Raw genomic sequence first — 13,740 nt, 5'->3', positions numbered from 1 at the left:
CCTCACCAGGGAGGCGTCCAGGAGGCATCCTGACCAGATGGCCGAGCCTCAACTGGCTCCTCTCGACGTGGAGGAGCAGCGGCTCTACTCTGAGTCCCTCCTGGATGGCCGAGCTTAATGTGGAGCTGGGTTTCCTCCGCAGCCCAGCCACCCTGCGGAGGAAACCCATTTCAGCCGCTTGTATATGTGATCTTGTTCTTTCAGTCATGACCCAAAGCTCATGACCATAGATGAGGGTGGGAACGTAGATCAACCTGTAAATCGACTCAGCTCTCTCTTCACCACAACGGACCGGTACAGTGCCCGCTTCACGGCAGACGCTGCCCCAATCCGCCTGTTGATCTCCCGCTCCCTTCTTCCCCCATTCGTGAACAAGATCCCCAGATACTTAAACTCCTCCACTTGAGGCAGGACGACCCCCTGACCCGGAGAAGGCACTCTACCCTTTTCCGGCTCAAGACCATGACCTCGGACTTGGAGGCACTGAGCCTCATCCCAGCGAACCGCTCCAGCGATTGGAAGAACAATGTGAACAGTTCTTCCAATCACAGAACAGTGTGAACAGTTCTTCCAATCACAGAACAGTGTGAACAGTTCTTCCAATCACAGAACAGTGTGAACAGTTCTTCCAATGTGAACAGTTCCTTCTGCAGCCTGAACTGCTTCATGATCAACATGATGAACAGTTCTTCTAGTTATTAATAAAATCATTCATATTTATCCACTGGACTAATTTCTCTGAACGAGCTACTGTTTATCCGCCTTCAACCAGAACCAGAACCCAGTCAGTGACGGGTCGTAACCGGTGCTGTGATCTGATTGGACAGCGGTTGGTGATGTAACAGTTGAATTTTGATTTGCTGACCGTTGTCATGGTATCTGAATCTGTACTGGATGGGTCCAGAACAAATGAAACTTTCCTGCTAAGCTAGCGTGATTGCAGATCTTCTTCCTGTTTTCAAAATAAAAGCGTGACCTGCTATGTTTCTTCTGATGCATGCGTCCTGATTCTGGTTCGTCCTGTTCTCTGACCTCTGACGTGTGACCTCTCCTCCTGCAGATGCATCTTCTCCTGCTAAAGCTCAGCCTCTTCTTCTGATGCAGCTCCCTACAGGCAAGTCCTCCGTCCTCCTCAGTAGATCCAGCATGTCAGCTGACCTTCAGCAGGTCACCCAGTGTTGATGATGCATCGTGGTTCAGACGGTCCTCCTGCCTGACCGAGGTCACCGGGGTTCACCGAGGTCACCGAGGTCAGGCAAGAGGACCGTCATGTTGGATCATGTGACTCACTGAGCATGGATTATTGGCACCACACCTGGACCAGATCCTGCCTCGATGTTTAGACCAGAGAACGGATCAGACAGACGCTTCCCTCCCTGAACCCCCAGAACCAGAACACAGGAGCAGCTGGGTTCTCCAGATGTTCTACTGAGCCTGGTTGGACCTGCAGAACTTCCTCTGCAATACATCACTGGCAGCAGGCTAAACACCCTTCAGGGTTTAGCCTTCTGCTTCAGTGCCAGAGTAGAACCAGGGACAGAGATGTAAATGGTTCAACCTGCAAGGAGCTGGCAGGTCTAGAAGAACCAGCGGGGAATGATCTGAACTTTGACCGACCAGAACTCCAAGCTGGTGGTTAATTTATGTCTCTAGTACACACAGTTAAAGGTAACCACAGGTCTGGACTCTAATGCCTCGTTTCCACTGAGCACTGCGGTTTGGTTTGCTGTGTTATGATTCAACGTATACAGGAGAACCTATCTACCGCCAGATGAACCCTTAACAGGGCGGATCGGGTTAAACCCAAATGCCTAATGTTGCGTCATAGTAGTGTGATAACAATTGTAACACGTTAGCATGTCTGCTGATAGTTTTTTCTGTTCCGCTGATGAATGGACGGTATTGTATGTTGCCTGTATCTCCACCTTGACTGTACTGTACCTCTGTCCTGGGGCCCTGCAGCTGAAGGGGCCCTGGAGCGATGCGGTATGGTTGTATGGCCGCTTTCACAATAAAAACACAATGCCGTACCAAACTGCACTGACCCACCGATCAGTGGAAACGAGGCACTAGATGTTTCATCATGGGACCTCTGTCCGCTGTAGACAGGTCCACCCAACCCCAGCCAACCGCAGAATAAAATAGACCCAACGTCTCAGTGATGGTAGGAAATCTGAGTTCAGAGACTGAGCTGTTCCTGCGGGATGCACTGGTTTCTGCCCATTCCTTTACATCCCATTATGTTTTCCCTTGGTTCTGGACTTGCTACCAACCTTTCAACCAGAATCTTTACATCTCACTCAGAGGTCTGCATGTGGACCAAATTATGTCCATCAGATTAGAACAATCCTTCATGTTTTCACCAGTCGGTGTAGAACTTTTGGATCAATCTACCTAGCAGCTCCTAAATGTTGAGTATTTATAAAACAGAAGAGAAACTAAAAGAATCTCATGGACGTTTCGCTTCTTTCAGCTGTCTCTGTTTTGGGGAATGCAGGACTGGTGGTGAATGTCCAGCAGCTTTTGTCTGGTCTGGACCTCTAGGTCTTTCTGGAAACCTTCCTTAGAGTGGATTGTACCCAGGTGTGGTGGGCACTGTAAGGAATGGAGTATGTTTTTGATATTTGTGCTGTATGCGTTCTCCCTCCTCCCTCTCTACTCAAGAACTTGGGCAGAAGGGTGACTCCCCTGCACCCATCTCTCCTATCTCCCCTCTCCACTCACCCGACTCTCTGGAAGAGCTGTCTCTGACCGAGAGTCCCAACCAGCCCCCTCCCCCAGGATCTGCTGCACCCCTGGGCTCCTTCTCCACCACACCCCCCAATATTCTCTCCAAGAATATGCCTTGGGATGGCGAAGAAGGCGACTCTGGACCCGGATGTGGTAAAGCCAAGGAGGACCTTCTAGATTCCCTAGCTGCTCCCTACCTGAGTTTAGGGAAAGACTCAGGGCCTCATAATCCGTGTGAAGACAGCGGCATTTCGTTTTCCCCTGAGGAGAAGATGATTAGCTCAGACAGGTCCTCCACCGGCCCCTCCCCTGTCAACCCTCTGATGATGGTTCATGAGTCTCACCTTACCTCCTCTAACCCAACAGAGCACTGGGATTCACCGTTCCTCTCATCTGAAGTCAACTCCAAGGTCTCCATGGATTCCTTCACCAAGGACACAACACCCATTAGCTCCTCCAGATATGAACCAGACGTTTGTGGCAACCAGTCTGATGAAGACGAAGACTTGAATTATGAGGTAAAGAAGAATAATAACCCGTTTGATGGATATTCCCCGCTAGCCGACAGTGGCTATTCCCATTTTGGAGAATCAAAATCTGACACCAAGATGTCAGAGAGTCCCACACCAGATCTGGTCCAGTACAGGCAGACTGGAGAGTCCCAGGAGAACCAACCATCCATCCTAGATGAGGGCAAACTTTTCGAGACCACTAAGAGGGCCAGTGAAGCCCTCTTGGAGTCAATGAACCAGTTCTCCTCTGGTCTGAAAGAAGGTGAAGAAGAAGAAGAAGAAGATGAAGAGGACTCTGTTTTGCCGCCGTCGCTTCCAGACATCTTGAAGTCTTCCCCTCTCAACCCTGACAAAGTGGACTCTGGCTCTTCTGAGGGAAGTCCAGAGGAGCAGAGCCCCATCCTGGAACGCCGGATGATGGAGTCGCCCAACCCTCCGATCAACCTATCTGCTAACAACCCGTTTGCTTTTGATACCAAAGTGTCTCTCCTGAAGGAGATGACCGAGGAGATGGAAGCGAGATCTGCAGACGGTACAACTGTTGAAGACAGCAAAAGCTTTGGAGACTTTGATCTGGTCAAGGAGGCCGAGGAGACCACCCCGCCAAAGGTTAAAGCAGAGGAACCTGTCCAGATTGAGCAGAAAGACTGGTTCTCCAGCAACGATTCTCCCAAAAAGCCTGAAAGGTTTGAGCCACTTGACTTTCAGAGCAAGAAGACCACCGCTGAAGATTCAGACTCTGAGTCTCCGACCGCAGATTCCCTGTCGCCTGTTCTGGAGGCCATGGCCAAGAACCCCGCCAGCTTCCAGGTAGAAACGGAGAAGAAAGACCTGAAGATGGAGCTGGAGGAGCCGGAGGTTGCTGAGGAGGTGTCTGAGCACGAGGTCTCCTCAGAGGAGTTTGAGTTCATTGAGCGGCCACCCCGAGGTGTGATCGATGAGTTCCTCGAGGCTCTGGACCCCTCCAAGTTCTCATCCCCGAAGCCTCCAGAGATCCCCCTGGATGATGACCTTGGCTTTGGCCTGAAGGACACGCCTGCCGCTGTGGAAAAGGTTCCTGAGCCAGAAGCCCTTAGCCAGAGCTCCTACCATCTCCTCACCCAGGCCTCCCCACAGAAGACCAAGGCCGAGCTGGAGACCCCCCCGAGCCAGGCGCCACCCACCCGTCTGCCGGCCGAGAACCCCGAGCAGCCGGCCCCCCAGAGGAGCACCGCGGGCAGCAAACTGTTTAAGATGCCAAATCTGAACATAAGAGCAGGTAACAGAAAGTCGTCCCAGCATGGACTCCACCCCCAACCCCACCCATGTCACCTCCCCTGCCCCCCTCATTCTCTGCCCCCCACCCATGATCCACCCACAAACACATACTCCTTGGTTTCCACCAGAACCTCCATCTTCATCCACATCCCATCCATCTCCACCTTTCAGTTTGACTCCACCTCCGCATACGTCACCTTCTGTTCCTGCATCGTCCCGGTTCTGTTCTGGTTCTGTTCTACATTAACTCCTGCGTTTGGTTCTGTTGGACTTTTGGAGCTTTTTGTTCATTGTTGAGTTCTTGTTTTCTCCTCTAACCCGTCCTCCGCCCTGAAACATTCTCGCTCCCTGGTGAGCGGGAACCAGAACCGGGCCGGTCCAGCTGCTGTCCTCAGTATGAGGGTGCTGAGTTAGACTCCTGTATCCGAGCAGATATGGCTCTGCAACCCAACACCTCCTGAGGGGCCCCAGCTCTCTGTCACCAGAACCGGACCGGACCGGACCGCTCTGTTCTCTGCAGCCCTCATCTCTGGACCTGCTGGGTTCAGAAAAACATTCATAACCAACAAAATTAAAGATTTTAATCAGATCAGAAAGTAAAATGTTATGAAACGGATCAGGAAGCAGAAGCCAGGTAGATGGTCCTCCTCCCCCCCCTTCTTCCCCTCCTCTTCCTCCTCTTCCTCTTTCTCCTCCTCCTCTTCCTCCCCCTCCCCCTCCTCTTCCTCTCCCTCCTTCTCCTCCCCCTCCTCCTCCCTCTCTTCCTTCTCCTCCCCCTCCTCCTCCCTCTCTTCCTTCTCCTCCTCCTCCTCCCTGCATTGCGACATTCTCAGCTCCTCTCTCCAGAACCAGTCAGCAAATGTTCTGCTGATGTCATGCTGATCCGATCCGATCAGCCTCATTGATCTGCTGCCTCATCAGGTTCTGATGGTTCTACTGCTGCTGTTTTGCTGGCTCAGATATATTCATACACCCTCCAGCGGGATCAGCTGGATGCTGAAGCAAAATGTTTGCTGTGGCTATAAATATCTGTCAGTAAATAGAATAATTATTAACAAAAGTAGAAGACAGGGAATCTGTTCATTATCAGGAAAATAACAGCCAGATAGTTCAGTCTCAACATTTTATAAATAAACCCATAAATTATGTTTATGGCATAAATACAGACAAGCTTCTCTACATTATAAAACAGTCTATTAACAAAAATAATTCAGCCTAACATTTTAATCACCAATCTAGTAACTCTCAACTAAACTACTGATGAAAAGATCAAAGAATGATGTGGTGGACACACTATGCTAATCCACTAATAGCACAGCTAATTTTTAGTTTTGCACATTAGCATATTGCTTGTAGCACTTAGCTTAGCTAACCCTTTTTCCAGATAAATTCCAAAGTCCTATTAGTAGAAGCATTTCTGCTGTGCGCTAAGAATAACCACAATAATAATATCCTTTATTTAAAGGCCCCTTTCAAATGCAAAGCTAATGTTTTATTTAGCGTGTTAGCCAGTGCTTAGCTCACTTAGCTCCACAGCGCTAATTTACCATGCTGCAGTAGTGGGCACACTTCAGCCAATCATGTTGCTGTAGCATGTTAGCATTAGCTTTCACTAATTACCATGTTGATTTTGTGCTTTAGCGTTAGCTTTAGAGTTAGCACAGCTAACTTTTTAATGAGCGGTGGCCACTATTGGTAATCAATAACTGATTGGATAATTGATTCTTGATCTACTGAGAAAGTGATGAATTTAATTTCTGTCTTCATAAATGAGACATTTTACGGACACATGTAGGTTTTTTGTTTGATTCTAATTAAAAACGCTGCAGCTGAAGTGCCATTTAGCATTCACTAATTATTTTAGTCATGACTGTAGAACCTACTGGTTTCCTTCCAGTCTGGTCCGTCTGGATAACTTGAAATGCTGCAGGTGTTTATCGATGAGCCGGTTCTGTTCAACCCACCGGGTTTACGCTGCTGGATCAGAACCTTCATCTTCTTTCCAACAAGTTTTTGATTTTCAGACTGACAGCAGCTGGAAAAAAACTGTTCAAAGGAATCATTAAAGGTCAGAATGAATCATGTTCATGGAGAGTGGATGGATTCTGCAGACTGACTACAGGTCAGAGGTCATGTTGGTGTTGACGTGGTTGGGGGGGGGCTTTTAGCTTGATCCCCCAGTGCATCATGGGAGCTGGAGTCTTTCCTGCTGTCTGGGTCTGACTCAGTTTGAAGCTTCAGACATGAAGTCTGATGTCTCTGCAGTGGACCAGAGGGAGCAGCTCCCCCTGGTGGCTGAATGCAGCCACTAGCAGAATAGACCAGCTTTTCTCAAATGTTTATTTTTCCTGATTAAATAAATAAAACTGAACTTTGATGGATTAACACTGGAGATCTTGTTGGGTTTAAGGCCTCACAGAAACTCACTTTGGAGCGCCGTTCTTAAAGTTACTGTCAAAAATTAATTAATTAACACTGATAGAAGAAAATATATGAAGGTTTAGTTTTTAAAATCAGTTTCAACCAGCTAAGTGTTAAGCTGGTTAGCTAAATATTCAGTTTACAAAGAAAATATTTCTCTAACTGAAAATTTAGCTCCAAAATATTTAGCTTTACACTAAATACATATGTAGCTTTATGCTAAATATTTAGCTTGGAGCTAAATGTTGTGCTAATAGCCTGAAGATTTGCTAAGTGAATAAATCCTCCATGTTTCCTGTGTAGCTGAACAAACAGCGGGACGTTTTCCATCGATCCGGCCCGATCGGTGCGTCACCATGGCAACCTGAGCTGGTCCCGCCCAGCAGGAGTCAGAATATAATCTGGACCTTTAATCTGCAGGAAGCAGGTCCAGATGTTTCTACGGAACAAAAGTGTTCTCAGATCCTGACCCAGGGGTCAGAGGTCACTGCCTCACATGGAGGCCAAAGGTCATTGAGCAGCTGGTTACAGGAGGAGGAGCAGCTCCAGTGGGGCAGGTCCAGTTGGTTTTGTCAGAACCAGGTTAGTATGGAGAATAATGCAGAAAGGTTTAATCTGGAGGAGGAGGAGGAGGAGGAGGAGGAGGAGGAGGAGGTCCAGGCGGCTCCAGGCTCTGCGTCACGGTTCAGTCAGCTGACAGCAGGAGGAGCTGCTGTCCTTCCTCCTCCTCCTCTTCCTCAGCCTCTCTCTCTGCTTGCTCACCCGGTTGGTGGGAATGTGTGTCTGCTGATCGGGTCGGATCGGGTCGGTCGGCATGGAAAGCAGCTGCTTGGAGAGGAAGGAGCCGGTCAGCCAGTCCTGGAGGGAGCAGGGTAGGCTGGTTCTGGTTGGTTCTGATTGGGTCCAAATGGTTCTGATTGGATCTGGTTGTTTGGTTCGCAGACGGGACCTTTGGACATGCAGCAGGCCGGGTCAAAGGTCAGGTTAATGATTGGTTGCAGGGGAACTGCAGTTAAAGCTGCAGTCCGACCAGAACCAGCTGCTGAGTTCTGCTCATCAAGCAGTCAGCTGGAGGTCTGCAGAAGTCCAAACGGGTCAGGCCCTCGGTGCCGCCTCCCGACCGCTGGGTCGGCGATTAGATCATTGATCCGTTTGGTTCTGGAGAACGGTCCAGAGGTTATCTGGTTCTGACTGGGCCAGGTTCTGTCCTGCTGGAGGTTCTGGATCAGAACCAGGAGGAAACAACAGAACCTATCAGAACCGGCTGGTTCTGGTCTGTTATCATTGATCCAGCTGCATGGTGACTCAGCAGCTGTGTGTGTGTTTGTGTGTGTGTGCCTCAGCTCTGGTTCTGGTGGACCTGTTCTCCCAGCATGCACCTGGCCTGCAGCTGATTTGAATGTTGGGCCTTTTATCTGCAGCGCTTTGCTTTTACGACCTGCTTTTACAACCCGGGCCGACTGAACCAGGCTTATCAGCGCCGGGTCGGGTTCTGGACCGACTGAACCCAGATCAGCGGTTCTGACTCGTCTGGGACAGAACTCGGAGTCTCAGCCAAGAGGGACATGGTGGTGGCAGCATCATGCTGTGGGAAAAAGGTCAGATAATTATGGGATGGTTGAGATCAGAGTTGATTCATGGGATAGAACGGCCTAGTCAAAGCCCAGACCTGAGTCCAGCTGGTTGTAAATTGGTCCAGATGTTCAGAAGATCTGCAGCCAGACCCGGTTCTGGGTTAAAAACAAGGGCATGCCGCACTTTTCAGATTTATATCTGTAGAAATATTGAAAAACGGAAATAGTTTTCTTTGTTTCCTGTTGTGATGATAAACTCATTTCCATCGCAGGCTGGATGAATTATTTAAATTAAATAAGTTATTGTGAGGAATTTGTCCAGATTTATTAATAAATCGGTGAATATTTTAATACGGTAATAAACTCTCCTGGCTGGTTTATTGATCATATATTGGAAATGAATCAGTAAATATGGTGATTGTCTCCTCCGTGGGGGCCGAGCTGCGCATGTCCCGCCCCCCGCCCACGGAGCGTGATCTCCGGTCAGCCGGAGGCGGAGCCGCCGTGCTGCTGCTGGAGGCTCCGGGAGGTTCAACATGGACGCCGAGCGGGGTTAGTGAGCTTCGATGTCCTCTGGTAGCGCTCTGGCAGCGGGCTTTGGCCGCCCGGGAGGCGTGCGGTGTGGGGCTCAGACCGGCACCTGCTGCGGGAGGAGCCCGCCTCCTGCGGAGGTTAACCCGGACTCTGAGGTTCGGTCCCGGCGTGAGGCGGGGGTCTGTCCGGGGAGAAGGGAGGTGAAGCGGGTCAAACGGGACGAGTTGAACCGGAGCGGTGGTGAAACCAGATCTGTGGCCAGGTAGAGAGCGTTGCGGTGCGGGCTCTATTTTTAGCCGGCTCCGGTGCCGCGGGCAGCCCGTTACCATATGAGGCAGGCGGCCACATTTGGAGCCCCGCTCCCCCTTCCTGCTCCGTCCGGTCCGCCTCAGCCGCTGGTTCTTCTGGGAACATGGCTGTCCGCAGGAAGCTAACGGTTAGCATGCTAACACCGGCGGAAGCGAGGCGGAAACGGCGGTGGGTTGAGCGGAAATGATCATTTCTGGTTTAATCGGAAGCAGCAATCGTGTTTAACTGAATAAAGTTTATATTTAGGTCGAGTTTAAACCCGCTGAGTTGGACGCAGGTTAACCTGCAGGAGGATGAAGTTAGTCTGTGATTCACAGCGTATTAAATATGGGAAGCCTTATAGAAACATCAGCAATAACTTGGTTATTCAGACTCTCATAACAGAAAACAATCTTAGAAATGACACAACTTAAAACAAAATATTTAACTAGCAAGCTAAATATTTAAGAAGATAAGTAAATATTCTGTAAAAATAATATTCATCTAGTTTTCAAAGTAAATATTTAGTTTAGAGCTAAATATTTAGTCAGTGTAAAGCTAAATATTTAGCTTCCAATGTAAGCTTACTAAACATTAGAGCTAAAATTAGTTTGAAATTGTGACATTTATCAGTGAATGAATAACAACAAGGTGCAGATGTGTGTTTTCCTGTGTTTTCTCCTGACAGGCAGAATAATCAAATTATTTTGAGTGTAACTTTATAAACCTGCATAATGATGAGTTGTCCTGTTTTAGCGAGTGGATCAAAGTCTTTCCTCAGGCCTGTGTTTATGGTTCTGTTCCAAAACGGACTGCAGGAGGGAGCTACAGGATCTGAACCTTGGACTAGACCACTCTGTTTGGTTCTGCTGTAGAATCACAAACTTTAACCATTTAGCAGCTCAAACTGCCTGCAGCGTTAGCTTTAGCATGACATCAGCAGGAAGTGACACGTCTCTGAGCGGTTTGGACCTTCGGAGGCGGGACCTGATCAGAACTTTGGTCCGGTTGAACCAGGTTTCCCTCCATCTTCATGAACCAATCATCTGCTCCGATTCACCTGGATCAGTCATTAATGTTTATCAATTCAGCAGTGAAGCTCTGGTTCTGGTTCTGGTCACCAGGCTTCCAGCAGGTCACCGTCTCTCTGTGTCTGCCCCCTAGTGGTGGAGCTGGTGTACTGGCGCGACGTGAAGACGACGGGCGTGGTGTTCGGCGCGGCGCTGCTGCTGCTGCTGTCGCTCAGCGTCTGCAGCATCGTCAGCGTCTGCTCCTACATCGGCCTGGCGCTGCTCTCCGTCACCATCTGCTTCAGGATATACAAGGGCATCCTGCAGGCCATCCAGAAGTCCGACGAGGGCCACCCCTTCAAGTGAGTCCGCTTCTGACCCGGTGCTGATCCGTTCTGGCCCGGTTCTGACATGACACCTTAAGATTCAGTGCCTCAGATGTTTTAAAGTAGAATAATAAACACTTCCTGGTTCCTGGTCCACTTTGGTTCTGTTGGTTCTGTTCAGTGGTTCTGGTCCAGATGGGATTATTCCAGCACCACGGTTGGTTGATCCGCTTCTGGCTGCAGATCAGAACCTTTCTGAGTCCAGACTCATTAACTGGGATTACCAGGAGCTGAGCTCTGAGAATCTGGACCAGAACCAGCTGGATCAGAACCAAAGTGGATCAGAACCAAACCAGGTTCCTGCTCAGTTTGCAGCTCAGATGAACCCAAACAGAAGCTGGAATCGTTTTTTGATTTTTCAAAACCACAGAACCAGACATGGGGCCGAGTTGGACTCTGTTACCATGGAAACCTTATGACTCACCTCTGTCCTGCCCGCAGGCTGTACCTGGACCAGGAGGTGGCGCTGTCCGCGGACCTGGTCCATAAGTACAGCGACGGGATTCTGGAGAAGCTGAACTGGACCATCAAGGAGCTGAGGCGTCTGTTCCTGGTGGAGGACCTAGTGGACTCCGTCAAGGTGAGGCAGAACCTCTGGATCCGGTCCTGATTGGTTCTGCTAATAAACGGATTATTAAACACGAGGTTCTGACCCAGTTTCTCCCGCTGTTTTCCTGCAGTTTGCGATTCTGATGTGGATCCTGACCTACGTTGGCGCGTTGTTCAACGGTCTCACTCTGCTGATCCTGGGTGAGCGGCAGCGCCCTCTAGTGGCGTTTCTGTGGTAGTGGTGGTTCTGTGGCGGCGCCCCCTGGTGGCGCTGCAGCAGGCGGTCCTCTGGGTTCTGATGATGTCCTCCTGTTGCAGGTCTGGTCGGAGCGTTCAGCTGCCCAATCATCTATGAGAAACACCAGGTAGGACCCTGACATTACCCAGAATGCACCAGCAGTGCTGCTGGAGGTCCGTCCTGGTCTAACTTCCTGTCTCCCTCAGGCTCAGATCGATCACTACCTGGCGCTGGTCACCAACCAGGTCAAGGATATTGTGGAAAAGTAAGTCAACAGAAACTAATATAAAGTCAGACTGAGAATCTTGGCTGAGTTTCAAAATAAAAGCTGTGACTTTAGGAAACAGGCTTTTAATGTGAAAGAGCTTTACCAGGAAGTAGATGGTTCATACCCGATGATGTAACCACGTATCCTAGTGATATGAACACTTTGTGTAATAGAGTTTAAATTCTATTAAATAAATGATTCAGGATCCCAGTGGCAGAGGAGAAGACCTCACTGGTGTCACTGGGAGAGCTTGTCTGCTTCTCCACACACGTTAATATTCTCAGCATTAATGCGTCTGACACAGAGCATCACAGATGATGCTGCAGCGTTTCCTCACTTCATTTCTGTCATTTCAATTAGCGTAGTTTTGAGGTCGGTGACCTCTGACCCCTGCTGATGACCTCACAGTGAAACATCGACTGGCCCTTTAAGGCGCTGCTGTCAAGAACATCAAGTGTTTTATTTTGACATGTACGGCGGCTCACTTCCTGCCTCCTGTTTCCTGTTTGTGTTTCAGGATTCAGGAAAAGGTTCCCGGACTGAAGCGTAAGGCGGAGTGAAGGAACGGGAGGTCAAAGGTTGGATTCAGGAAGTCCTGATGGGAGGGGGGGGGGCTGGAGGAAACGAAATGAAGGAGGAAGAGGAGGATCAGGTGGGCGCTGCCCTTAATGTATTTGTCAGATTATGAAACTTTTCTTTGTTTTTTTTTTTCCATTTCAGAATTCCTTATTTTGTGCTTCTGGGAATTGTTCAGTGGCTTTGATGATGATGATGATGATCATCATCATCTGTTTTATTTCTGTGAACCAATCAGTCTCAGAAACATTTTAAAGCTGGTTGGCCCCGCCCCCTTTCCCTCAGCCTATCACAGGCGGCTGGCAGCAGCAAGTTGGGGAGGGGCTGCTGTGAGGAAGAGGAGGGGTCTACACTAAACTCTTCATCGCTGCTCGGTAGCTGTAGAACCATGTAGAACAATCCGTTACCCTGTTAGATCATCGTCATCCCACTGTCTCCTAGGAAACGGCCGGGCGTTTCCCTCCGCCAGGTGTGTTTCCAGGTGAGGTGGGCGGAGCTTAAAGCGTCTGTTTGTTCTGCTTCTTTAATCGTGAATGATAAACTTCTTCTTCTTCTTCTTCACCTGTGCTGATTAAACTCCGCTGGAGTCGTGTTGTGGAATGCATTGTGAGATGTAAACAGTTATCAATAAAGCTTCTAGACAAACTACCAGAACCGGAACCACGAGTCCTTCATGTCTGCCGCTAACCGGGTCAGAACCGGAACCACGAGTCCTTCATGTCTGCCGCTAACCGGGTCAGAACCGGAACCACCAGAGGGTTCTGGCTAGACAGGAAGTGATGAAAGCAGAACACAGCTTACTCACGTTACTAATCTTTATTTAAATCTGACATAAAAACCTGCCATGCGGCGGCGCCCTCTGCTGGTGAAACATGGTCCCTACATCTGAATAACAAACCAAGTGCTGCAGTTTTACTTTAGTTACAATCTGTTTAAAAACCTCCAGTATATTTACAGAACTCAAAGCATCACTTCAATAATAGTGGATATGTAATATAATTATGCACAATATCATTAAAAGTAATAATTTCATATGAAAACAGCAGGAAGCTTCTCTGGCCTTATGGATAAATGTGGAGAAATTATTCACAGCTCAGCATGTAGAAAAATTAATGCAGTGTGAAAATTTGGATTAAAATTTTCCTCGCTACTTTTTCAGTCAAAAAATTATAAAGAACCAAAACTGATTGAGAATCAATCAGTTTAAATCAGATCAATTTAAACCTGAATGATAAAACTGAACCACATTTAGTGTGTGTGTGTGTATATATATGCAAAATGCTGGCAGGGAAAGCGTACATGGAACGACATAACCAAGTGGCGGGCATAGTGTACAGGAACATCTGGGCAGAATATGGCCTGGAAGCCCCGAGGTCAAAATGGGGAACACCCCCAAA

The 13,740-nt window shown here is 48.8% G+C and overlaps 1 protein-coding gene across 10 annotated transcripts in view; it reads left to right on the top strand.

Moving 5' to 3' along the window:
* LOC103155342 (reticulon-4-like) overlaps positions 1–13,740 on the top strand; it is a 28,337-nt gene that overhangs the window by 4,407 nt on the left and 10,190 nt on the right. For 2 of the 10 annotated variants that reach the window (XM_016663467.1, XM_016663469.1), the window contains exons 2-9: positions 1,061–1,114; positions 2,665–4,500; positions 10,481–10,688; positions 11,154–11,292; positions 11,393–11,462; positions 11,580–11,626; positions 11,706–11,764; positions 12,285–12,994. In XM_016663467.1, the coding sequence (XP_016518953.1) occupies positions 1,061–1,114; positions 2,665–4,500; positions 10,481–10,688; positions 11,154–11,292; positions 11,393–11,462; positions 11,580–11,626; positions 11,706–11,764; positions 12,285–12,327 (2,456 nt within the window). In that variant the 3' untranslated portion in view covers positions 12,328–12,994. Of the gene's footprint in view, positions 1–1,060; positions 1,115–2,664; positions 4,501–7,649; positions 7,793–8,939; positions 9,047–10,480; positions 10,689–11,153; positions 11,293–11,392; positions 11,463–11,579; positions 11,627–11,705; positions 11,765–12,284; positions 12,998–13,740 lie in introns of those variants that run through there. The other 8 variants (XM_016663466.1, XM_007576996.2, XM_007576997.2 and 5 more) reach the window with 8 other exon arrangements.

Source organism: Poecilia formosa, unplaced genomic scaffold (assembly GCF_000485575.1).
Source record: "Poecilia formosa unplaced genomic scaffold, Poecilia_formosa-5.1.2 Scaffold422, whole genome shotgun sequence".
Lineage (NCBI taxonomy): Eukaryota > Metazoa > Chordata > Actinopteri > Cyprinodontiformes > Poeciliidae > Poecilia > Poecilia formosa.
Note: the sequence above shows the minus strand (reverse complement) of the source record. Positions and strands in the feature narration are given on the sequence as shown.